The sequence below is a fragment of the Bos javanicus genome, chromosome 7 (assembly GCF_032452875.1).
Source record: "Bos javanicus breed banteng chromosome 7, ARS-OSU_banteng_1.0, whole genome shotgun sequence".
Taxonomy (NCBI): Eukaryota; Metazoa; Chordata; class Mammalia; order Artiodactyla; family Bovidae; genus Bos; species Bos javanicus.
This window is the reverse complement of record NC_083874.1, coordinates 6,931,003-6,953,867: the sequence shown is the minus strand read 5'-3', so window position 1 is coordinate 6,953,867 and position 22,865 is coordinate 6,931,003. Positions and strand designations below refer to the sequence as shown.

The following is a 22,865-nucleotide window of genomic DNA, read 5'->3' as shown; positions in this document are numbered from 1 at the left end:
CAAGCTAGTATGAGTAGAAGATAACAAGTTCAGTTGTGGATATGATGAGTTTGAGGTATCTTTTAACAGATACAAAGGCAGATACCCAAAAAGTAGTTGGGATGTGGAGGGATGGTTCAGCTATGGGCTAGAAAATCACCTAGCATGAAGATAATAGGAGCCAAGGAAGTGAATAAGATCACCCCGGAAGTGAGAACAGAGAGAGAACCATGAGGAACAGCAATATCTAAGAGACAAGCAAAAACCCCTCTAAAGACTGCAATGAAATCTGAGAAGCAGCACCCAGAGAAGAGGTGGTGTGGGTAATAAAAATAACGGGAAAATAAAATGGGAACAGTACCAAGGACCACCAGAGAATGTGGTCAAAGTAGCAAACAACACAGGCAGAAACCTGCGAAGTGACCAATGGCTCTGGCTGAAGCTCTAGCCATAGCAAGATTAGCAAAAAAATGTGCTGCAGTGGGAGGAAGGAAAGGTAGGGGGCATCTTTTATAAGTTCTTCGGGCAAGTCTCCAGGCATGATACCCCCAGAGCGACACCTAGCGGTGGCCATGCAAATGGTATGTAAGTGAGTGAGTGAAGTCACTCAGTCGTGTCCGACTCTTTGCGACCCCGTGGACTGTAGCCCGCTAGGCTCCTCTGTCCATGGGATTCTCCAGGCAAGAATACTGGAGTGGATTGCCATTTCCTTCTCCAGGGGATCTTCCCAACCCAAGGATCGAACCCGGGTCTCCTGCATTGCAGGCAGACACTTAATCCTCTGAGCCACCAGGGAAGCCCTGCAAGTGGTATGGCTCATCTCAATGGTGCAGGAAAACATCGTGATCAAGACCTCAGCCTCCAGACTTCCCTGGCGATCCAGTGGTTAAGAATCTGCACTCCCACTGCAGAGGCATACCCGGTCAGGGATCTAAGGTCTACACATGCGACATGTACGTGTGTGTGTGTGTGTGTTAGTCGCTTAAGTCGTGTCGGACTCTGTGCAAGCCCATGGACTGTAGCCCTCCAGGCTCCTCTGTCCACGGGGATTCTCCAGGCAAGAATGCTGGAGTGGGTTGGCATTTCCTCCTCCAGGGGATCTTCCCCACCCAGCAATCGAACTCAGGTCTCTCGCATTGCAGGCAGATTCTTTACCATTTGAGCAACATAGTGCAGACAAAAAAAAGACCTCAACCTCTGAAGCTGATCCCTTTGAGTTCAAAATCCAGCCTACCTGGTTAAGACCGTGGGAAAGTCATTTAACCTATTTGGCCTCGGTTTCCTCATCATAAAATGGGGGGACGACAATAATACCTACCTCAGTGGGTTGGGGTGGGGATAAAACACTATGTAAATGCTGACAACACTGGCAGGCACAGAACCAACGCCCGTTAAGTATTCCCTATAATTCACACTGTGCTAACTCCTGAGGTTTCCGAAGCCCCCAAGGTGCGCCTCAAAGAGCTGATTGGTTTGCCGCAGGCGAGGCTCCAGGGTAAGACTTAGATAACTTCTAAACAGGTTTGTGGGCCCGTCCTGAGGAGTCCTGCGGGCCTCAGGGCGCAGCTTGGTGAATGAAGTCTGGGTATCTCTAGGTAGGTCCCCTGGCCAGCGCCGAGGTCCCTCAGCAGGTCTCAAGGGGACCTCGCTTCGACTATGACGGCGCCCCTGCTCTCCTTTGCTCTTTGGCTCCCCTGGAACGACGCACACGCCTCCACACCGCACGACCACAGCCACTCTGCCTCCCAACACTTGTCCGGGCACCAACTGAGGCTGCGCGGGTCTTGGAGCGCGGGCTCCACAGACCCCACGCGCGTGCGCCCTCTGCTGGCGCCAACGGTCTTCCCGGCGCGCGTGCGCACAAGCTCCAGACAGGCCCCTGGTTTGAGGGCGCGCGGAGCCGTTGACCAAGCTCCCGGCTTATCCCCATCCCATCGCGGGGCGGGGCCGCCCCAGAGTGGAGGGAAGAAGGCGGGGACAGGGGATGCCACGCCTCCTCCCTGTCCGTATTTGAAGTTCCTTGACGTCTCACCGCTGGCCAATCGCAGCCCGCCTTGTCCTGAGCGCCGGCCAATGAACGGCGCGTTTGGGTCGCTTCCGGCTCTGCGCCCAGTTCGCCCTTTCCCCACGTCTTCCCGAGGCGGGCGGGGTGCGGGGGCTGGCGTCGGCCGCGGTGACGCGCGTCGGGCCAGGAGCCAATCGGGGGCGGGATCCGCGCTGATGGACGGGGCTAGCGGCCAGTGGCGAGGCGCTAGCAGCACTTCCCGTCGGGGAGAGAGTGTAATATGGCGAAGACCTACGATTACCTGTTCAAGCTGCTGCTGATCGGGGACTCGGGGGTGGGGAAGACCTGTGTCCTGTTCCGCTTCTCCGAGGACGCCTTCAACTCCACTTTCATCTCCACCATAGGTAGCGGGGCTGGGGAGCGGCCGGGGGCGCGAGAGGCCCGGGCCGGGCGCGCCCCTGAGGAGCTGGGGCTGAGGGAGCGGCCGGGCGGGATGGACCAGGGATCTCAGAGGATCAAAGGGAGGCAGAGGGTTAAAGAGCAGTCGCCTGCATCATCGTTTGGGGGTTCCCCGGACATGGGAGGGAGTGGGGACCAGGTGCCCATTTTGCAGATGGGAAGACTGAGGCCCCAACCCTCAGCCTGCTCAGAGAGTATATGTCCTGGTTGAGGTCTTGGCCCCCGTCGTCTTGTTCGGTCTTTGCAGCAGCCCTTGAAGAACTTTTTGGTTTCCTCGTCTTACTAATTGGAAACAGGCATGGAGAATTTGTCTATAGGGAAAGGACAGCGACAAGTGACATCTGATCTTATTACTCATTCACTGTGTGCCAGGCTCTTTATGGTGCATTATCACACTTCCGAATGCTCTGAATTAGGTGCTGTTATTAGTTCATTTCACAGATGAGGAATTTGAGGCTCACAGAGGATACTAGACTTGCCTGTGGTCACACCATCTACAGGTGGCAAGGATGGTATTTGTTCCCAGATATGTATGAAAATCCCATGGATGGAGGAGCCTGATAGGCTACAGTCCATGGGGTTGCAAAGAGTCAGACAGGACTGAGCGGCTTCACTTTCACTTTATGTCTGAACCCAGAAATTAAGGCTCAGCCATCCCAGAGAGATGTGAGCACACACCCCCAGGACAAGCACAGCTGATCCATCTCAAAGCCAGGACTCCAACCCAGACATCTCCTCTTCTTTCCTCTGGAATATTCAGGGGTTGCATCCCTCTCCCTGACCTGTTTCCCCCGTGGATGAATTTCTTCTAGAAGGAATGGTAAGAGGGAGTCCAGAGACTTTCCCTGCCCGTGCCCAGCCTTCCATCCCACTCGAGGGTGACAGAAATGGCGATTGATAGCTGTCTGCTCTGGGACCTGTCATCTCGAGGCGGATGCCAGATAAAAGCTTCAGTGAGAAACCAAAATCAGCCGCTGCCACTGACAGCCCTGACTTCCCTATCGCTCGGCCCAGGACACTGGTTGTCACTTTGCAGAACTGCCCTTGCCTGCAGGGGCCAGCCCACATTGTGGTGGAACAGAGTTGTTGCTTCTCAGTTCTGACATCCATGAAAGTGGGGCTGACTTCTCCCCACCCCACAAAAATGACCGTTGTCCGCATGAAAGGGCTTGACCTGAAAGTAACATCCATTAAGCTGATAGCCTGTAAACTATGCAGCCTTGCTGTGGAGTGGGGAACTGGGAGAAAGATCACTAAGCCCAGGAGTTGGGGAAAAAACCTAGGAAATGGGCTTTGCTTTGCCCCTGTGTGCCTTATCTCCCTAATCCCCATAGTGCGCTGCCGATTCCATCTTTGCCTTCTTCCAGAGCTGCACTTTGCAAGACATTTAACTGCCAGATGGAAAAAGAATGGGACTGGCAGTCATTATTCTGATGTCCAGGTGCTGTTTGCCCTTGAACGAGCACTTCACCTCTCCGAGCCGTGTTTATTCAATTTGGGAGTGGTGTTCTCTGTTTTGGCCAGTGCCTGGATGGTGGAGGATCAGAGCTGTACAATGAACAGGGGGCTTTCTCCACTGTCAGTGGCCATCTAGAGGAAGCACAGTGTCTCCTACCGTGACAGCATCCTTCCCCAGACACAGGTCCTTCTGATTCCTTCCCTTCACTAACACCAAGGTCAAACTTTGGGGTTTTACCTTTGCACCCCCACCAATCAGGAAGTGATATTCACTCCTGGTAGACTGTGGCTCGCTCTCAGTCCAGACCTCAGTTTCCCAGAGTCAGAACCTTCCTGGTGAGAATTTGGAGGTTGAGTTTTTTGTTTGGTTCTTAATTCTTGACAGGAAAACCCAGTCTAGTCTCTGAGGAGGCCAGCCTCCACTTACAGGTGAGGATGTAACTTGGGCAAGGTCATCTAAGGCAGTGGGCGTGGCACTTAAACCCAGGATCCCGCCCCCCGACCTCAGGATCCTCATTACATGTGTAGCCTTCCTGCTGGCCTCTGTTTTCTAGGAAATTTTAATTCCCCGTGACCTTGAAGGTATGGCCTCATAACTCTTAGGCCTTGTAAAGTTTACACTTCCTAATAAAACTTGGTGTGTTAGTAAAACCCAAGAGGCAGATAGAGTGGTGCTTTGGGTTCTGTCGATTGGGCAGTGCTTCTTGATTTCATACATTCCCATTGTATGTGGGCTTTCCTGGTGGCTCAGAAAGTAAAGAATCTGCCTTCAATGCAGGAAACCTGGGTTCAATCCCTGGATGGGGAAGGTCCTCTGGAGAAGGGAATGGCAACCCACTCCGGTATTCTTGCCTGGAGAATCCCGTGAACACAGGAGCCTGGAGGTCGCAAAGAATTGGACACGACTGAGTAACACACACACACACATGTATAACAGGAGCAGAGGATGTTTTAGGAAGACTTTTAGAATGTTTTAAGAAGCCACTTGCATGTGGCTTAGTCCTGAAATACAGCCTAATGCATAGAGGCGATTGGCACTGAGCATGCCTCTGTATTTTCTTTATAGATTGGGGATTAAGTGGCTTTTCATTTTCTGCCCAGGTTACATTTTGCCAAAGCCTGCTCTCATAAGCTCCATCGATCATTTGTGGTGTGAACTTGGACCCGTGGCTCCTGGAGTTAGCTCTCCCCAGCCTGGCTCAAGCCCTGGCTTCTCCTTAGAGTCCCATTCATTCATTCCTTCAGGGAGGCGGATGATATACGTGTAAGTGCTTGCTAAACCACGCAGCACCACGTAGATCTATTGCTCTTACTTTTTTTTTTACGCAGCCATCTTTTCCCCAGTGCCTGCTGCACACCAGGCATCTGGCTCAGTGTAGGAGCTGGAGGGGTGACTTGGATGGATCAGGAGGAAGCGGAACTGTTAACTAACTAGGCCTGCAGTCAAAGTTTGTGTGCAGGACTAAGTGATCAGCTTCTAGCAAATACATACTCAACCCCTGCTGCACTTGGTCATTTGAATTGCAATCATAAATAAAGAGCACCTGCCCTCCTGGAGCTTATGTTCTAAAGGCCAGTACTCAGATGCAGGCTAACATTCCCTCTCGTCCACAGGACAGCTCCTAAGGCAGGCAAGGATGGAATTAGCATTCCCCTGCAGGGTTCTGGGCTTCCCAGGTGGCTCAGTGGTTGAAGAATGCACCTGCCAATGCAGGAGACGCAAGAGACCAGCTTCAGTCCCCAGGTCAGGAAGATCCTCTGGAGGAGGAAATAGTAATTCGCTCCTGTATTCTTGCCTGGAGAATCCCTAAGAGGTATTCTAGCGGGCTATAGTCCATGGGGTCGAAAAGAGTCCGACCGCAACTGAACATCTGAGCACACACACGTGAACCCTAGGTTCTAAGGGTCAAGCCAGGCCTCAGTCTCAAAGGTTGACAGGTGGAGATTAAATATATAGATATAGATATAGATTGATTGATTTGGGTATACCAGGGCTTAATTGTGGCGTGTGAACTCTTAGTTGCTGTGTGTGGGATCTAGTTCCCTGACCAGAGATCCAGCCTGGGTCCCCTGCATTGGGAGTGCAGTCTCAGCCACAGGATACCAGGGAAGTCCCCACAGGTAGAGGTTCAGAATTAACTCCTAGGGGCAGGGACTGGACTTAGCTGTTACTCCTCCACACAGGCCATTCAGATCATCACGTTTTGCTCCTAGCGTCATGGAGTGAATAAACAATGTCAGGGGTAATACATGAAGAAGATGAAGCAGGTTGGAGGGGAGAGGATGGTTAGGAAGGCTCCCCAAGGAGGTGACTGGAACAGAGACCTGAGTGAAGGGAGAGGGGAGCCAGGTGGCCATGAAATGAAAGAACATTCCAGGAGGGGAAAGAGCAAACCTAAAAGCCTTGAGGCTGAAACATGCTTGGGCGATGTGGCCAGAGAGGAGGCTGAGAGCCATGGGTTCTGAGGGGGCCAAGTTAGCGCACTTGGGCAACTGTTTTCACTTTATCTTGGGGCCAAGGAGTCAGTGGGAAGCCACTGAAAGGTGTTGGGGGAAATTTTTAAACAATCTTATTATGGGAAGTTCCCTGGTGGCCTGGTGGTTAGGATCCCAGGGTTTCATTGCTGTGGCTCATTTCAGTCCCTGGTCGGGAAACTGAGATCCTGCACGTCGTATGGCATGGCCACAAAAAAAAAAAAAAAAAACGTTTTATTGACATATAATTCAACTCACCCATTTAAAGTGTATAAGTCAGTGGCTTCAGACCCATTTACAGAGTTGTACAGCCATCATCACAGTCAATTTGAGAACATTTTCATTATGACAGAAAGACAGCCCACACCCCTCAGCAACCAATAGTCTCCTTTCTGTCACTCTGGATTTGCCGTTTCTGGATGTTTCGTGACTGGGATTATATACTATGTGACCTTTCCTGTCCGGCTTCTCTCACTCAGTGTCATATTTCCAGAGTTCATCTGCGTAGCAGCATGTGTCAGGGCTCCATTCCTTTTTATGGCTGAGTAATATTCCTCTGTAGGGATGGACTGTGTTTTGTTTATCCACTCGCGTGCTGGTGAACACACTGGAAGGTTTGGAGCCGAGGTTAGCTCAGTGACATGGTTGAGTGTGTGTTTTGGAAGCTCGGGAGGGGATTGAGGGAACAGTGGTGGGAGAGCCTGGAGGGCAGTTAAGAAGGCTGAGAGGTCGCCCTGATGCTGGGGAAAGGGGCCTGGGGCCAGAGGGTGGGAGAGAAGGAGGGCAGGGTCAGGAAGGCTTCTTGGGAGGGGGTCTTTCAGCAGGTTTTGTCAGGCTAACAGGCAGGCAGGTGGGGACCACTCACAGAGAAGGACCTACACGTGTAAATGCCAGCCCTCCATCTGCATCAGGCACATCTCAGGCCCAGCGCCCTTGTGCTTGGAGGGCCAGGTACGGGTGGCGGGAAGTGGGAGGCTCTGGCACCCATTCCATGAGGCCGCCGACCAGGGAAGGGAAGAGAGCAAGGCTTCGGCACCTGAGCTGCCTGGGTTTGCCCGCCAGCCCTGCGCCTCGCCAGCTTCCTTCTGTGCAGCTCCATTCTGTCCTCTGAGCCTCAGCCTCCCCTTCTGTGAGAGGAGAAAGTTCACCAGGCACCTCCAGATTTGTTTGAGGGGTTTAGAGATCCTGCCTGCCCAAGCGCCAGCAGGTGCCCCCGAGACTGTGACTGCACAGGTTGGCAGCACCCACCGCAGATGCAGCTTGGGAGAGAGGCTGACAGTGATGTGCCTTTTTTCTTTTCTTTTCTTTCAGGAATTGACTTTAAAATTAGGACCATAGAGCTCGATGGCAAGAGAATTAAGCTACAGATATGGTAAGCATTGTGGCCTTCATCAGCCCCTCCGCCAGCAAGTGCTTTGAGCTAGAAGCCCCTGGTTCCGCGCCCCGCACCACCCGACCATGGCCCTCATCTCTTTGTGCCTAGCCCAAACACTTTGGGCTTTCTTCAGAAGCCCCAGGTGAAGGGACTTCCCTGGTGGTCCAGTGGTTAAGACTCTGCACTTCCACTGCACGGGGCATGGGTTCAATCCCTGATCAGACTAAGATCCCACATACCCAGAAATGTGAATGTTAGTCGCTCAGTCGTGTCTGACTCTTTGCGACCCCATGGACTACAGCCCATGAGGCTTCTCTGTCCATGGAAGTCTCCAGGCAAGAATACTGGAGTGCGTTGCCATTCCCTTCTCCAGGGGATCTTCCCTACCCAGGGTTGAACCCAGGTCTCCTGCATTGCAGGCAGATTCTTTACCATCTGAGTCACTAGGGAAGCCCCATATCCCCAGCTATATGGCCAGAAAAGGAAAGGAGGAGCCGACAGAAGCCCCAGGAACGGTGCTTTGCTGGTTGATGGGGCTTAGAGTCAGTGTCCACCCGCTCTGAGGACATAGCCACCAGACCCAGCTCACATGTGGGCACACACTGCGCCTCAGAGCAGCCTGCTCCCCTTGAGCTCTCAGAGAACCCTCGTGGAGGCAGTGAAGGCCGCCAAAATAGCAGGATACGTCTGCCCGGCCTCTCCATGAGCCCATCAGCTTGATGAAGGAGGCCTGACATCACTTCCTCTTTTCTCTCCTGGGGACACCCAGGCCTCTCTTCCTAACATGCAGACCTGAAACCCCAGAACCAAAAATGAGCTGAGGCCAGGCCCAACAGTGAGATCTGTTTCTGTTCGGCTCACCAGGGACTGACTTCCTGTGCTCCATAAAATCAGAATTTGTGAGTCCCCATCACGGATTGTGGTCTGTAGGCTACCGGCCTTGGAAAGGCTGGGCTCAGGTGGTCAGATGTAGGAGAGCCTCAGCCTGCAGCCCCGTCACTCGCAGGGGAAACACAAACCCTGAACCACACAGAGAGAGGTCACATTGGGGAGGGTAACTCAGTCCTTCCAATCCAGGCACATTCCTGTGTGTGGGATGGGGGCTGTGAGATGGGCTGCGGAGCCCCCTCCCTGCAGCTCATCTCCCCAGCTCAAGTCTCAGATGCTGAGCGCTGCCCCATCTGCCTGGCGGGTCCCCTCAACTTCAGGGGTCTCCACCTCTGAGCCCGACTTCAGAATTGAATTCTGTTTGTGGCCTAACTGATCCTCCTGAGCTCGGGAGGCAGCCGGTCTCTAGCCGCCTCGTAAGTTACAGGCCATTCAGGTTCCTCTATTTTACAACACGTTGGCTCCCTGGCAGCCTCAGTGCCCAAGTTCAAAGGGACACTGCACCAGCAAGGAGGAGTTGTGCTTTCTTTTCCTCCCCTCCTCCTGCTTCTGCTCTTAGCAATCACAGTGGGGTTAATGACTGTCTTAAAACTCTTCTAGAACAGTCGTAAAATCATAACTGATCATAACCGCTAACGTCACCTGCTATTGGCGGCCAAAAGTCAACATGGCCCCAAATCAGGTGTGTCTGTCTGGTCCGGACATGCCGAGCCCTGAGCAGAGGGTGGTGCAGGGTCGCAGGAGGAGCCCTGGGCCCAGAGACAAAAGCTGTGGTCTTGTCCTGGCTCTGCCACCGGCCAGTTGTCACCTTCAAACAGAATAATGAATACCCTCCGTGCCAGGACCTGGCTGGGCAGGGGCATATCTGACCCAGGTGTCGCCACCGTACCCACAAGGAAGGCCTTTCCCCCGGGGTCTCCACCAAGATGGTGAGCATGGAGCTGCTTCCTGAGCTTCTCGGGGCTCCCCTAATTCAGTCTACCAAGGAGGGCTGTGTCCCCCTGCCACCTGACCAGCCCCTTCCACACACCTGGCCCCAGATTTTCAGATAATACCATCCAACCTTGGCTCTTCTGGGGCCCATAAACCCTGGGGGAAATCCCCAGGAAGACAGGGTATGGAAGAGGAGTCATTCTGCCATATCCCTGGCCAGGAGACATCAGACAGCTGCCCTGGCCGTGGTTTCTTTCTCTAATGATGGGGGGCAGTGCCCCACAGCAGAGTAATGAATCAGGAGCTGATGGCCCATGAGAAAGCTGGCTGTCCGTCCTGGGTAAATGCGCCTCATTCTCACTGTGATGATTGTTCTGCATCACTGCTAATATCCCTTCTCCTTCTCATCGTTAGGGACACAGCTGGTCAGGAACGGTTTCGGACGATCACAACGGCCTACTACAGGGGTGCAATGGTATGTATCGGTTTGCGTGGGGTTTGAGGCTTTTTTTTTTTCAAGTCAAGTGAACATCTCGTCCTTAGACACTGATACCTGAAGTTTCTGAAGAGCCCATGGTCTGGCTTCTCAGGGGTCCTTGGTTCCAGGTTAGTTTTAGGAAAAGGCTCTGTGCCCCACCTCCACCCCCTTGTCCATGCATCCCCTTCCAGCTCCAGAGACAATGCAGGGTTCAAGGAAACCTAATTCCCCAGGAATGAAGGAAGACACAGGAAGCTGGTTCTTCCAGGTAAGGTCAGGTAAATCAGAGCTGGCATGCCCCAACGCTGAGGAACGCTCACGTGGCCCACGTCAGTCTCTGTGGAATTTGCTACCGAAAACTTGAAGATCTTCCAGGAGCCGACTCGCTCTGGGTTGTTGTCTGTTATATCTGCTTCCTGGGCCTGAGGCGGAATGAGGCGACTGGGGACACTTACTCTTCATCCATCAGATATTTTCACCAAGCACCTTCTCTAGGCCAGGCCCAAATCAGATGCAGAGAGCAACCTGGCCTGGGCCAGGGTCCTGTCCTCAGGATCTCCAAGCAGGTCCTGCACCTGTGAGGAGTGTATACAAAGCAGGGTGCCCAGGGGCTGCGGGGAGTGGGAGGAAGGTTCACAAGACGTACTCAGCCACCTGGGTTGCTCTCTGAGCACGTTCGCCTTCCTTGGAAAGTGGTACAGAGAACAGGAGTGTCCCAGGCAGTTGTGAGCATAGATGGCCAGTTCCCCGTTTCCAGCTCCAGCTTTGCCCCATCAGTCAGCTGCTTAGACCTGTTTCCTCCACTAGGCCGAAAGCTCCAGGAGGGCTGGGCTGCCTCTGGGTCCCCGGCACATGCCCGATACCTGGGACCAAACTGAGGGTGCTAGGAGCTTGGGAATTGCTGGCAGACAGCAGCAATGAATAGAAGCATTAAGTATTTAGAGCATCCCACACAGCATCTGAACATAATAGAAACTCAATCATGTGGGTTGCAACCTTAGTGCTCCTCATTAAAATTAATTTACTAATTTTCCCCTCACCTTGCTGTGCTCTGGTACAGCAGAGGTCTTGGGGCACTTGGGTCCTGGGGGAGCTTTTGCTGTGTGGCCTCAGGCAGACCCTGTCCCTCTCTGGGCTGAAATAATACCCCCACCCACCAGCCACTTACCCCATTCGCCAAACCCTTCTCTGCAGCTGGCAGGGGGCCTAGGTCTTGACCATAAATCCCTGAGTGTAGGTGCCATGATCGTCCCCATTTTACAGATGAGGAGCCTGAGGCTTGGCACCATTTCAGGCCCTGCTTAAATTCACACAGAAGATAAATGTCTGGGCCGGTAGTGAGGGGCTCTTCCCAGCCCTCGTGTCCTCAGCGAGCTCCCGAGAAGGCGGACTGAGCCATCTGTGAGACCCTGTCCAGCCCCAAAATGACTGTGTCCTCCCAGACCTACGCTAACTCATACGGAAGCTGCCAGCTGGGTGTGGCCATTTGAATCTAAATCTGTTAACGTTGGCAACCCAGGCCCTCAGTCGCACCTGCCACACTTCGGTGCCCCAGAGCCTTGTACAGCCAGGGGTGACCATAAAGGATGGGGCGGGGAGCGTTGCCACCGCTGCAGCCCGTCATCACCTTTCCTTTGTCCTTGTGGCACTAGACCCTTGGGTCCAAAGTTTGGGGAGCATCGGACATCCGGTGTCCAGTTGTAAGCTTGCAGTCAGGTCTGGGGAGCTGTGCCCTAACAGGCCAGGAAGAAGCTCACTGGAGCCTTGAGGGGAGCTTCAGGGAGGCCCAGAGATAGAGTGATCCTGTGTTTTTGGTTTCCCTGGTGACTTAGCGGTAAAGATTCCACCTGCCAATGTAGGAGACGCAGGTTCGAGCCCTGGGTCGGGACGATCCCCTGGAGAAGGAAGTGGCAACCCACTTCTTACACAGAAGACTTTTACCTTCTGTAGGAATGTAAAGAGGTCTTCTTGCCTGGAAAATCCCATGGACATAGGAGCCTGGTGGGTTACAGTCCATGTGGTCGCAGAGAGTTGCACATGACTGAGCAACAACAGATGTTTTCCAGGGACTCCTGTGCCTTCCTGATAGAGTTGTATTCATTAACCACCCCCCCCCCCCAAGCCCCTACAGGTAAAAATCTGGGACCTGATTCCAAGGCGCCAACCCAGCAGTGGTGGCTGCAGAATCCTAGGCCATCAGAGGGGCCAGTCCCTGAATAAAGGGGCAGAAAGGCCTCCCAAGCCTGTGGTGTTTCTTGCCCCATGGGTAGAGGCCCCAGTGATGCTCGATTCAGAGTGTCCACCTGCCAGAGTCGTCTTCTCACGCTCCCCTTGGCTGGAGCGTGGCGCACATCACAGCCACTAAAAGCTCCTCCAAGTCTTCCTGTCCGCAATCTCCGTTTAGTCTCTGCAAGAGACCACTGAACGAGGGTTCCCAGGTGGCATTTTTGAGAAGTCTTGGCTGTGGCGGGCTATACGGCCACTTACATAGCCTCACAGTCACAACGGGGACTGGGAATTGCAGTGGCTTGCTTGCCCTCTCTGTGGTTTTGTCACAGCCTCGCCCTGTGGTTATCTGCCCAGGACACATGGCCCGCGTTCTTACTCTGCAAATTCAGGCGGCCTTAGAGACATCTTGGCCGGCACCAGAGCTTGTGAACAGAGGGTTTAGGCCCCTGGAGCAGGTTGTGCTTGTTTAGTTACTAAGTCGTGTCTGACTCTTTGCAACCCCATGGGCTGTAGCCCACCAGGCTCCTCGGTCCATTGGATTCTCCAGGCAGGAATACTGGAGTGGGTTGCCATTTCCTTCTCTGGGGGATATTCCCAGCCCAGGGATCAAACCCACGTCCCCTGCATTGCGTCGCAGGCAGATTCTCTACCACTGACCCCCACCCAGGGAACCATGTAACGTGATGGAATGGAGTGGGCCGGGCCTCGGCAGGACAGCTGGGGCCATGTGCCTCGGAACCCAGGGGCTGAGCCTCATGGGGCCGGAGATCCTGTTGCAGGCTGGCTCACCACGTGCCCTGTGGGGATGTCCAGGGCAGCAGGGGGCCTGTCACAGGGTGGCCCTGAGCACTGCTGGATCCTGTGGAGGGTCCAAGGCAGTTCCTGTCATCAGCTGCATTAGAGCCGGGTTGGAATCATAAAGGTCACTTCTCTCTGTACTTCAGTTTTCTCTTTTATCAAGTAGGGTATTTGTCCTTCTTGGCGATGGCAGATTGTAGGCTCAAGCGAAGGCGGGTTCACTTTGCAGCTGTTTCAGAACCCATGGACCATCTCCCAGTTGCTCACATGTTGGTTACAGAACCACAGAGGCCTCAGCGTTGTCTGCCCCAGGGCTTAAAGCCAGCCCAATAATGGTGGGGTTGTTGGAAGGCACATGGGCATCAGGGTTTGTCCCCCTAGGCTTAGACTCCAGTTGGGTCCTTTACTTTCTCATGTGTCCAGAGAGAGGGACCTAGCCCCCCTCCCCCCGCTCCCACTTGCAGCCTCAGGGTCCCCGTTCTCACAGTGGGGACAGTGGGGCACCCGACCTAAGCCTGTGGGTCTCAGGGAGACCCTATTACAGTGCCCAGCTCATGGTGGGCACCAGATGAGGGGTGATGCTGGGATAAACAGAGGAGGCGGCCCTGGCTGAGTCTAGGAGAAGGCTCGGCAGGGTGCGTGCGGGGTGAGTGGGTGTGGAAGAGGCCGAGCATCGCCAGGGATGGCAAGAGGGGGAGCACGGTGGGCATCAGGACCACGGAGCACAGTCTGTAGAGCAGGGGCTGCAGGAGGCGAGGTTGGGAGGCCAGCCACTGGGACCTCGCTGGCTGCCAAGGCATGCGAGCTTGTGTTTTTCCTGCCTGCAGGGCTCCTCTGTAAGCATGAGGGTAGTAGTGTCTGGGCTTCTGAGGAAGGGTCACATTGGTGGCCAAGGAACAGGACTAGAGCCTGCGCCACCAGGGGGAGGCTGGTGCCTGAGCCCAGCAGAAGGAAGGGTCCGGGAGGGTGTCCTGTCGGGTCCCTGCTGCCCGCCTCCTGGGTCCTCCCTCCGAGAGAGCTTGCAGCTTGTCCAGAGCCTGTGTGTCTGTCTCCCCCTGCTCAGGGCATCATGCTGGTCTACGACATCACCAACGAGAAGTCCTTTGATAACATCCGGAACTGGATTCGGAACATTGAAGAGGTAAGTCTCCAGGAGCGCCCTGGTTTACCCATGAGATCCCTGAGCACAGAGGCACCTCGAAGTAACTCACTAGGAACAAAGAGGGACGGGAATCCACACAGTCGACCCCAGAAACTACCCAAGTGTGGCTTCGTCACAGAGCAGCCCCGAGAGCCCGTTCCGCCAGCCGGGCTGTCTGGTTTGGGCAGCCCCAGATCAAGGAAGAAGGATACCCAGGCCCCGTGAGCACTCTGCTTTCTAGAGAAGGAAAGGTCTCAAAGTGGCGTGACCTTTGTACTTGGAGGGTGTGGTGAGGGCATGTCAGGCCAGACTTTGAGCTGCCACGGAGCGGGCTGTGAGCTGGGAGGAGGGACCCATGCTCAGGCCGACCGTGCTGGCCCCGCAGCAGCCCGTGGGAGGAGACCTTGAGCCCCAAGGGAAGAGAACCCCAGGCCCCCCTTCCTGCCCCACTGGTCCCAAAACCAGTGTGGTCATCTTCCTGCTCTCCAAAGAGCTTGCCCTCACCCCAAAGCCTCCCCCAATGACAAACTTGTGGCTTTTGATGACTCACCGGGTGAGGCTTCCGATCTGAGAATTTCATGCACCTGTGAAGCCAGGGCTGAAGGTCCCAGCACAGTCGGCACCTGTGGACAGGTGCTCTGGGCTGAGGACCCCGTGTGTGCTGGCAGGCAGGGGCTGCAGCCTCTGGAAGCTCTCCATTCTGGCCAGTAGGCAAGAGCCTTCCAGTTAGTAGGACGTTTGGGAGCAGCAGAGGGCGTTTTTCTGAGGCCAGATCTGAGCTACAGCAAGAAGAACCTTTTCTTTTTTTAAAAAAGTGTATTTACTTATTTACCTAAAGCAATAATGTTAAACCGTTCTGTGCTCGAATGAAAAAGCACACACACTTTTTGAAAAAGAACTGTATTTTTGAGAACAGAAAGGTTCTGTTTTCTTTAGTCACCTTTGACCCACTTTTTAAAGATAAGAAACATTATCACTTCATTTATAACACCAAAATGGAGACCCAGGGTCAGAGTGGTGAAAAGCGACACTGTCAGTGGTGGCAGAGCTGAGGTTCAGACCCTCCTCTGTTTTTCTGATGTTTCTGATTTAAAGCGAGTAACCATGAAATCAGCCCACTCTTTTTTTCCCTCCTTGAGAAACTAGATAGGCTTGATCGTGGGTCTGGATAACTTTCCATTTCCTGTACTTTAGGGACCTTTTGAAATCCTCCTGTAATAGTTTGCACGCTGGTGTATCTCTAAGGGCCTCTCATGGCCTAATCCTTCAGGAAGTGAGGCCCACTGTGGATTGTAGAGGAGAGATGGAAGAAGGAACCATTGTCAGGCATGAAGTGAAAGTGAAAGTCACTCAGTCATATCTGACTCTTTGCGACACCATGGACTGTAGCCTGCCAGGCTCTTCTGTCCATGGAATTCTCCAGGCCAGAATTCTGGAGTGAGTAGCCATTCCCTTCTCCAGGGGATCTTCCCAGCCCAGGAATTGAACCCAGGTCTCCCACTTTGCAGGTGGATTCTTTACAGTCTGAGCTATCAGGGAAGCCCAAGAACACTGGAGTGGGTAGCCTATCCCTTCTCCAGCGGATCTTCCCAACCCAGGAATTGAACTGGGGTCTCCTGCTTTACATACAAATTATTTACCAGCTGAGCTACCAGGGAAGCCCTTTCAGGCATGAGTGCAGAGTTAAGGAAACACCCTTAAGGCAGAGCACCCAGGGCTGGTGACTGCCAAGGGCTAGGACCACCCCGGGCACAGCCTGTGTCTGGAGCCCAAAACAAGGGGAGCTGGAGCCAGGCAGACAGTCCTAGGACAGCAGCTGACGCCTCTAGCAGGGGAGCCAGGGAAGGAGAGAGGCAAGCAGGGGTCAGGACCTGGTCACTTGCCTCCCATAGGAGGTCACTTGCTTCCCATAGGCCAGACACCGCCAGGAGTCCAAGGACAAGCGCGGTAACCTGGTTGATGCAGCCCATAGAGAAGGCGTCCTTGGCCGCCAGAAAGCGTGCGCTTGGTCGGGGTGGCAGGCAGAACCCTGTGCTCGGCCCTGGCACTGGCTCTCAGACACGGGACAGGCCCCTCGCCCTCTCTGAGCTGCAGCCTGCCCTGTGTTTGGGGCGTGTCCAGCCGTCCGGGCCATGCCACTCTGGCCTTGGACACGGGTTGGCAGTGGGCCTACAGTCCAGTCTGCCTCACCCCTCCCCTCCCCCACCTGCCCCTCCTCCCCAGCACGCCTCTGCAGACGTCGAAAAGATGATCCTTGGGAACAAGTGCGACGTGAATGACAAGAGACAAGTTTCCAAGGAACGGGGAGAAAAGGTGGGTGTGGTGACCAGTGTGGGCCTGGCACTGCCAGATGCTGTGGGGCAGAGGGACCTCAGGGTCTAGAGTTTCCTGCACGGAGGCCAGCCCTGCCCTGCCCCAGATGGGCCCCCTGATGGGGTTGGGGGGCAGGCTTTAGAAGGGGAGAATCCCTCACCATCTTTATGAACAAAGGTGACCCACCCTCCCGAGATGCTAGGCTTCGCTAAGGCACACAGTGGAGTTGGATGTCAGTGGGCATGTGCCGTGGGAAGGGAAGGTGGGACGCACATGCCTGGCCAGGCTTCACCTAAAGATTGAAAGCAGCGAGGGCTTCCTGGCGTGCCCTGCTGCCCCCACCCCACATCGCGTGAGTCCCCGTGAGGCCGGAGGGGCAGAGGACAGAGCCACAGTTTGAGCCAGGCCCCGCAGCCCTCCTGCCAGGGACGCTCACCACTTGCTCTCCGCCGTCCCCAGCTGGAGGGTGTAGGCCCCCCTCACTGTTACCCACTTACGTGCTGTTTGGGGGTCAAAGCCCAGCAGCTGATGTTCACATGTGTGTCTCCCTCCCTCCCAGCTGGCCCTGGACTATGGAATCAAGTTCATGGAGACAAGCGCAAAGGCCAACATCAACGTGGAGAACGTGAGTCCCAGGCTCGCAGCACCAGCCCCTTTGGGCCGAGGTTCAGATAGTACCCTCCAAGGAGGCTCTGTCTCGGGGACCGGCCACAGGCTCCCGCGGCCTCTAGACTGATGACCGAGAAGTTCTCCTTGAGCAGCACCATGTGCCAGGCCCCCAAGCAGTCTGGGGAAATCGCCCCCTTGTTCTGACACCGGGCTGGTCCCAGCTGGGTACCTGGGACAGGATCTCACTGGCTCTCGGGCCACACTCGGGGAGCAGGCGCGGTTTTGTGGGTGGGGGGACCGAGGCGCAGAGAGTGCTCCAGCGACCGGCGCCCAGCCCCGCCTCCGGGTGCGTGCTTTCATTCACAGCGCCCGCCCATCCAGAGCAGGGGCCCTGCCAAGACTTGGCCAAGGCAGGCCTTCCTCTCTGCTCCACCAGCCCTGTAGCTCCCCTGCCTTCTGCTGCATTTTGCCACTTCTGAGATCTTTCCAGAATGGATCTTCCACGCCACTCCCGACCTCAGCCACCTACAAGAGGCACAGAAGGCCGTCCCCAGCTGGCCCAGCCAATGTGTGTCGCCCATGACTCAGGCCTCACCCACCTCTCTCTGTCCCTGGCCCCCTGGGCGGTGCCCTCCTCCAAGCCTTCTGTGGTCCCGTCCCCCTTCCCTTTCCCATTAGGGATGAGCCTATGCAGCCCCTCCCCCAGGAGGCCTGTGCCATCCCCCAGGCCCTTAGGCCCACCAATTTGGGGATCCCCAGCACCCCGAGACCCTCTCTACAGCAGAACTTGACCACATCAACGAGTCTTCGGTGAGACTCTGCCTCTCCCCAGACCAGGAGCCCCTCAACAGCACATGCTAAGGCTGATTCATCCCTGTATTAGGCCTGGGGCAGGGCTGGTGCCAGAGTGGGGTTTGGAAGTGTTGCCCAGATGAGGGAAGGGAGGAAATAAATGGTCAGGAGACTGGGACCAGCAGCAGCCTAGGGCCAGGTCAGCTCGAGCCTTCACCCATCCTGGGAAGATGAACCTTTGACCCTACCTACCAGGCCTTTCGGGGCAGCAACCCAGAATGAAGCTTGTTTGGCCAGGGAGCCAGCCACTTGTCTTTATGCCCTGCCTCTGACTGTTAGAAGCAGGGCAGAGCAGGCAGACAGAGCACAGGGGTCAAGGACGAGAGCTCAAGGAGTCAATGAGCCACTGGCTGCCTTGGGACAAGTCACGTGGCCCCCTCCAAGCCTCAGCTTCCTGTCTCACCAGTCAAGGGTGATCCCACCTCCCAGGATCATTGGCTCAGGGGAAGTGGTGGTCTGGGTGAGGGGGGTATCCCTGCAGTGACAGGAGATAGATGGGGATGGACAGGTGAGCCCCATGCCTGGGTCTCTGCCCTAACACTGTTACACGCACTGGCTCCACCGTTGAGCCACACGCATTGCGTGGCAGAGGCCAGGAGCCAGCCAACCCCCATCTGCCTCCCACCCCCAGGGTGCTAACTGTGTGCTTACTCCACAGGCATTTTACACTCTCGCCAGAGACATCAAAGCAAAAATGGATAAAAAATTGGTGAGTGGGTGTCCCTGTTGGAACGGGCCAGCATCGCCACCAGTGGTGTGATGCATCCCTGGGCCCGGCCCTGCTTCTGAGGGCTGCACCTAGTAGGGCATCGCTAGGAAGGGGGGCGAGTTAGCAGGTGGGGTGGGGCATCCACCCTGAGCTTGCTCATCAGCTTCATGTTTTTTTCACGAATGGCATAGTTGTTTTTGTTGTTTTTAATTTATTTATTGTATCATTTATTTGGCTGCACTGGTCTTGGTTGCAGAGTTGGAGGCTACTCTTAAATTATGGTGCGCTGGCTTCTCTTACAGTCGGTGGCTTCTCTTGTGGGTCACGGGCTCTAGGCTCGAGGGCTTCAGTAGTTGCAACGAGCGGGCTCGGTAGTGGTACACGGGCTTAGTTGCTCCACAGCATGTGGCATCTTCCCAGATGGGAGATCGAAGCCGTGTCCCCTGCTTTGGCGGGCGGATTCGTATCACTGTGCCACGAGAGAAGTCTGTCATAAGCTTCATCTTTCCTCTGGCCGAGAGCTACTCAGTAGCACCCACTGCTCACTAAGCCCACCAGCTGGCTGGGGACACACGGCCCTTTCCTCCCCTCTCAGGAGCCAAGCACGCAGGAAGATGGAGGGCCTCCTGCAGAAAAACCCGCCAGGCAGGCTTAGAACCACAGTCTACCCAGTAGCAAGGCCCCCAAGCAAGGCTTGTGTCTTGACAGCTGCTGGTTTTCCACCCTGACAAGTCTGGCAAGTTGATAGGCTTTTTCCTTCCAGCCTCAGTCTGCAAGTTGTGGCAACCTTCGGTGCATCCCAGGGCTCTGAGGCTTCTACGAGGTCCTGCCTGAGTCCCTCCCCATGCACCCTTTGATTCATCTCCAGCTTGTTGGTTTACCACACGAGCAGTTTCATGGTCCCAAAGCATCACTCGTGCTTTCTTGGTGGGGTCTGAACGCTGAACTGTGTTTTGGGCATGTTCAGCACCTACATGCTGTCGTGAGTCTTGCTCCAGGGCCTCTGTTCCAGGAACCATTCTTTTCCTGCCGAGTGATGCTTCCTATTGTCTGATAAAGAGCTTGAAGCACTCTCTTTATGACCCATTCTACATCTGGTCATTAATTCTAAGATGCTCTGAATTGAATTGCAGGGCACATGATCGATAGAGTAGCAGCTCTTTAGCCAAAACAGCAAACAGTCTATGTAAGCCAACGTACTTTTAGAAAAATTTTCTTACGGTTGTAATTTTCTTAGAATGCTTTTCTCTTCAATATAACGGTAAAATTTTGATTCTTAAGCATCGTTCTGACTCACTTGGGCCCACTGGGAGTTACACTGGCCATCATGACAACACTTTATGCTTTTCTTTTTTTTATTTTATTGTACGATTATTATTTTTTATTTCGGCTGTGCTGGATCTTTGTTGTGGCACGTGGGTTTTTTCTTTAATTTCAGCGCGTAGGCTTCTCTTACGAAGCGTGAGCTCTGGAGTGCACAGGCTTAGTTGTCCCATGGCATGTGGGATCTTAATTCCCTTACCAGGGATCAAACCCACGTTCCCTGCGTTGGAAGGTGGATTCTTAAGCGCTGGCCCACCAGGAACGTCCCTGCCTGTGCTTTTCATCCGGGCCTGTTGGTTGCCTCCTTCCAAGGCATAGATTATGAGATGCTGATGCTCAGTGATAATCTGTGTAATTTCTTTTTTTTTTTTTAACTGAGTTGCAAATCACCAACAGTTAAACTCTGTCCAGTTCTTACTACCTTTGTTCATGTTCAGAGTGGCAGTCCCGGATCATTTCCTGTCGGTCTTTTTATTTATTAATGTAATTGACATGGGACATTGTATAAGTTGGGCATTGTTATAACATTCAACAGTTACTGTCGAATAAATTCAGATTTTACCTGAGAGCTGGAAGATGAGAAGAAATTAGCCAAAGAAACAGCACCTGTACCCTTCCAAACATGTCAGAAAAAACAGGATTTCAGATGTCGGGGCTGGCAGGGCCAGATTAGAGGCTTCAGATGCTGGGCAGCAGCACTGATGGGTTTAGAAGGGCTCGAGTTTAGGGTGCGCCTCACCTGCAGCAGGGTGGAGGGCGGACCGTGGGGAGAGGTGGGAGCCGGAGCCTTGGCACAGGGACAGGGAGGCCAGAGGGTGTGAGTGGCAGCGGGACCTGGGACGCAGCACCTCCACATCCCAAGAGGCAGAGCCTTTCGCTGCCCCTCGGCTGCCTCACTGGTAGGAGATGGAAAGGAGGGAAGGATGGGTGACTGGAAAGAAGGAAATAGGGGAGAAGAGCGTGAGATGGGTGAATCAGTGGTTGGAAAGATGTTGGAGAGGGTGGATGGGTAGATGAATGAGTGATTGAAGGAATACACAGTTAGAAGGAGTGATGGATGGCTAGTAGATGAAAAGCAGATCTACGGGGGTTTGAAATTTGAGTTGTCAGTTGGAGGGGACAGCTGGAAGGATTGATGGATGATAAAAGGGGATGGTTGGGATGGTTGGTTGGAAGGAGATGGATGGATGATTGGATGGAAGGGGATGGATGGAAAGAAGGAAGAGGGTATATGGATGATGGATGGGAGGGAGTGGGTGGTTGGATGGAAGGGGATGGATGGATGGTTGGATGGAAGGAAGGAAGGAGACAGGTGGACAGTTGGTTGGAAGGTGACAGATGGATACATTGGCTGGTTGATTGAGGGATGTAGAGCTCATGTTACTTGGCTGTAACCCCAGAAAACCCCTTGTGATTTCAGGAAGGCAACAGCCCCCAGGGGAGCAACCAAGGAGTCAAAATCACCCCGGACCAGCAGAAGAGGAGCAGCTTCTTCCGATGTGTTCTTCTGTGAGGAGTGCCGCCTTACTCTGAGCCTCGCTCGGCCCAGCTGACTGTGCCTGTCCTGAGTGAGCCCCTCACTCAGCCGGGGCCCTCCCCCCTCCAGCACCCTCAGCCGCACCGCGGCCACTGGGCCCATGGCCACCAGAACACAATCGAGAAATCGTTTATTTTAGCAACTGCTCTTTTTCAACTCTGGAGATGGAATGAGTGAAAAGAACCTGCTGTCTTTCCTGTGACGTCCGCTGAATGGGTCCACACAGTGTAACTAGAGAGAGAGATGGAGTCGCGGCGTGGCCGTCAGCAGCAGCCCACGCGGCAGGCCACCACCTCTGGGCCTCGACAGCCAGAGCCCCACTGGGAAGCCCACCCACCATCCACGTCCCCCTGCGGCAGAAGCGAGGCCCCCAGAGGCTGGCGACCGCTCCCAGAGCGCTCGGCTCCACACGCTGAGCACGATGAGCCACGTCAGGCCGGGAAGCACCCGCCCTGCACATCTGACGCCCGCTGTCAGCTCTTCTCTCGGTTTCTGGACAAGTGACAGAAACCATTATCCCCGGCCCCGCCCCGTTCCCCCCATCCCATCTCATTTTAACTGTCAAACCAAAGGGAAGCACAAATTAAGGAAATCCTGAGGAAAGAAGCATGGCGTGGCCTTTCCTGTTTACAGCCAGGTTTGGTCCCCTGATCCAGCCGGGCCTTGCACTCGGCTGGTAGGTCTCTCCCGCAGCCCCCCTGAGCGCTGAGGGGTCACGTGCGTGCCTCGGGGGCCCCACTCAAGCACCGTCTCCACTCAGCCCGCCCTCTGCCAGGGCGCCCGCTCCTCCTCCTCCTCCTCCCCCATCGTCTCCAAATTGAACGTTCTTGCTAGAGATTTTTATTTTTCCAGATCTGTAGTGTCAGGAGGTGATTCCGTTTTTGATTTACAATGGCAGGCCCAGGTGATCTATCGGGAACACACGCACACCCTTCCCGCGCCGAGAGCTCGGGGTGGCCTGCAGGGCCTGGCTGCAGAGCAGTCTGGGTGGGTTTTCAACTGCCGTCGTCGCCCACTGCTGTTTCAACAGCTCTTAAGTTCCTGGAGAGACAGCAGTCAGGACCAGGTCGCCAGGTCAGAGGGGTGTCACCAGGGAGCCTTTCTCTTTCTTTTTTGAATTAAAACCAACATACCAGCAATAGTCTGCTCTCCCCTGGAAATCTCTTTAACCTGTTCTGTTTACGTCGATAAATGCACTTACAGAAAACAAATTAAAGCTCATTTCAAAGCTAACGGATCTTTATGTCCGCATTTTCCGTGTAGGTACACGGATGTGGCCAGACTTGGGTTCACAGGATGCCTGC

The 22,865-nt window shown here is 54.5% G+C and overlaps 1 protein-coding gene across 1 annotated transcript; it reads left to right on the top strand.

The window, feature by feature from the left end:
• Window positions 1–2,200: 2,200 nt before the first annotated feature.
• Window positions 2,201–22,794, top strand: RAB8A (RAB8A, member RAS oncogene family). The gene is made up of 8 exons (XM_061421758.1): window positions 2,201–2,388; window positions 7,688–7,748; window positions 9,987–10,047; window positions 14,141–14,218; window positions 16,442–16,531; window positions 17,091–17,156; window positions 18,651–18,701; window positions 21,445–22,794. Exons 1-8 carry the CDS (start codon window positions 2,265–2,267, stop codon window positions 21,535–21,537), a joined length of 624 nt encoding a protein of 207 aa, XP_061277742.1. The 5' UTR covers window positions 2,201–2,264; the 3' UTR covers window positions 21,538–22,794.
• Window positions 22,795–22,865: the final 71 nt, after the last annotated feature.